Source organism: Chaetura pelagica, unplaced genomic scaffold, assembly GCF_000747805.2.
Source record: "Chaetura pelagica isolate M959 unplaced genomic scaffold, ChaPel_1.0 scaffold249, whole genome shotgun sequence".
Lineage (NCBI taxonomy): Eukaryota > Metazoa > Chordata > Aves > Apodiformes > Apodidae > Chaetura > Chaetura pelagica.
Window position 1 is genome coordinate 1,517,633 of NW_009954538.1, and position 2,329 is coordinate 1,519,961.

General features: G+C 45.3%; 1 protein-coding gene across 1 annotated transcript; it reads right to left on the minus strand.

Annotated features, from left to right (window-relative positions):
- Positions 1-315: 315 nt before the first annotated feature.
- On the minus strand, positions 316-2,110 carry DYNLL1 (dynein, light chain, LC8-type 1). The gene is made up of 2 exons (XM_010004827.1): positions 1,968-2,110; positions 316-627 (listed from the first exon to the last, which is right to left on the minus strand). Exons 1-2 carry the CDS (start codon positions 2,097-2,099, stop codon positions 490-492), a joined length of 270 nt encoding a protein of 89 aa, XP_010003129.1. The 5' UTR covers positions 2,100-2,110; the 3' UTR covers positions 316-489.
- Between the last annotated feature and the right edge of the window lie 219 nt (positions 2,111-2,329).

The following is a 2,329-nucleotide window of genomic DNA, read 5'->3' on the forward strand; positions in this document are numbered from 1 at the left end:
CGGCACCGAGCGGCAGGAAAGAACGAGCAGGCGGCGGGGGCCGATCGTGTCCTTTATTCTGCAGAGCCGCGCTCCGAGGGCCGGCAGCGACAAACAGCTCAGGCGCTGGGGCAGCACAGCCAGCAGCACAGCGGGGGGAAGTTAGATTTAAAGAAAACAAACCAGAAAAGAACTAAACACCATCAGTACTTACAGAGCACAAACAGTAATTGAGCAATACTGTAGATTGGTACCAAACTTAAAGGCAAAACTGCTCCAAGAGCTCTACTAGCAAAGAAGCTGCCTTCTGAAAAAAAAAATAAATACAAGGAAGACTTTTTTGGTATTTTTCCTTTTTATATCCACAATGTAACATCATCTGCTATAGCATAATCCCTGCCATCGGCCTTGAAGATCAAGGTCTGTGTCCTCAGGAAGGCTGCAGTAACTAGTCAGGAGTCAGCACACAGTCCTGTAACCAGATGCAAGGTTCTGTAACAGTCCTTGGTTCTACCCAGACTTGAAAAGAAGAATAGCGACTTGGCCGAGGTAGAAGTAGATGAAGTGCTTGGTCTCATGAGTCACATAGCTGCCAAAGTTCCTTCCCACGATGCAGTGCCAAGTGGGATTGTATTTCTTGTCAAACTCCTGTGAAACAGATAGCTAGAAATTAAGAACTATTCTAAACAGCTATTCACTTTCTGAGCAAGGCAATCAGGAGGAGCAGATGCTCACAAATACTAGGATAATCTTATTTACATCTTACTGTTCGTCTGCTGCTTAGACAAAAAAAAAATCCACAAAAACAACCCCAAATCCCTTCAGTGCTTCCCATCTCAACCATGGTAAGTTTAAAATACTACTTTTGTTCAGACAGAACCTTTCTCCCTCTGTAATTCATACCATGATCTGAAACTACAGCCCTCGAGTAAAACCTTCACCACTAATCTTATACTCACAGACATGAAGCCATAATTTGTATTTAATTGTTCAGCTGCAGCATGGGTGCTGAAGGGACTCAGTGGAAAATTCTCTGCCACATGCTCTGTCACACCAGTACTATCAACAAATCTAACAATTTGTGTTTTACACATTTGAAACAAATCCTCTACAAATTCCCACAAGTTGCTAGAAAGAACACCTGAAAAATACTAGAATAAACTCTCTTTTCCAGTATCAGATATTTTCTCCATCTGGTGGAAAAAAAATGCCTGTTTTGTGGGCATAACAAACCAATATTTCTCTAGTGGAGGCAATCACTCTGCTTAGCTGAATTACTTTTTCAACAGCTCTTCCACTCAGACCAGTTTAACTTTCATTGTCCCTCTTTTGATTTCTCCATTCTCCTAAGTTGATGAAGCAGGAAATATCATCAGAACGAGATCTTTCCCATGTTCAGTATTGTTAATCCTACATAAAGAACGACACAGACTCTGCAAACAACAGATAATCAGTGCCACCAGCATCTTTTGTGGGTTTTTTTAGTCTTTTTCTTTTTCCCCTTGTGTAGGGACACACTGACTTGCAGGAAACTAAATTTCCCTGCATTTTTTGACCCAGCTGGACAGAACTGAAAACAGATCCTTAAGATTGAGTTCAATAAACCTGAAACCAAAGATTATGTAAAACAGGTTTTCTCTCATAGGGAAAACTTGGGAGACCTCAATGGAGCCCCTGTGCTTTGTACCAGCTCACCAGTCACAGGGACAGTCAGCTGCCACCCTGGTCACCTCAACAATGGGACAGCAGCAGAAAAGGTAAGGCAGAAAGTAGAAGGTCCTGCAAGACTGCAGAAGGACCTGGAAAACTCCACATAAAGGGTGGAGACAGAAACATTAGGACACCAGGCAACAGAGGAGGTCCAACTTGATTATCTAGTGTCTCTAGAACTCGTTACTCTAGAGCTACTTGCCCAGCAGCATTCTCCCTGTTTGATTTTTCATGTGCATAGATTTCAAGGAGACATTACAAGTAAACACTTCACTTACCTTCTTAATGTGAGCAGCGATATCCTTCTCGATGTTGTACTTCTCCAAGGCCTGCGTAGCACACTCTACAGCGTCTTGCTGCATCTCTTCTGACATGTCCGCATTCTTAATCACTGCTTTTCGATCACTCATGATTGCCTCTATTGAGCAAAGCAGCAAGAAATCCACAGTGCAGGAGCAGCCACCTGCCAGGACCCCCAGCCCAGCCCTCTCACAGCTCCCAGCAGGTCTCAGGCGGGGCAGTTTTGCCGCTGTCAGAGCCGGGGGCACAGCCTGTGTCGGAGCCAAAGCCCCGGCGGCTCAGAGGCCGCTCACAGCAGGCACGGCCGCCGCCGCCCGCCCAACCGCGGCACCGCCCCCCG

What these genes read in the sequence shown, in the direction of transcription:
- DYNLL1 (XM_010004827.1), bottom strand. Translation starts at nt 2,099, where the DNA reads ATGAGTGATCGAAAAGCAGTGATTAAGAATGCGGACATGTCAGAAGAG. An exon ending in TCGCTGCTCACATTAAGAAG is followed by an intron (nt 628 to 1,967) that starts GTAAGTGAAGTG and finishes TCTGTTTCACAG; the next exon opens with GAGTTTGACAAGAAATACAA.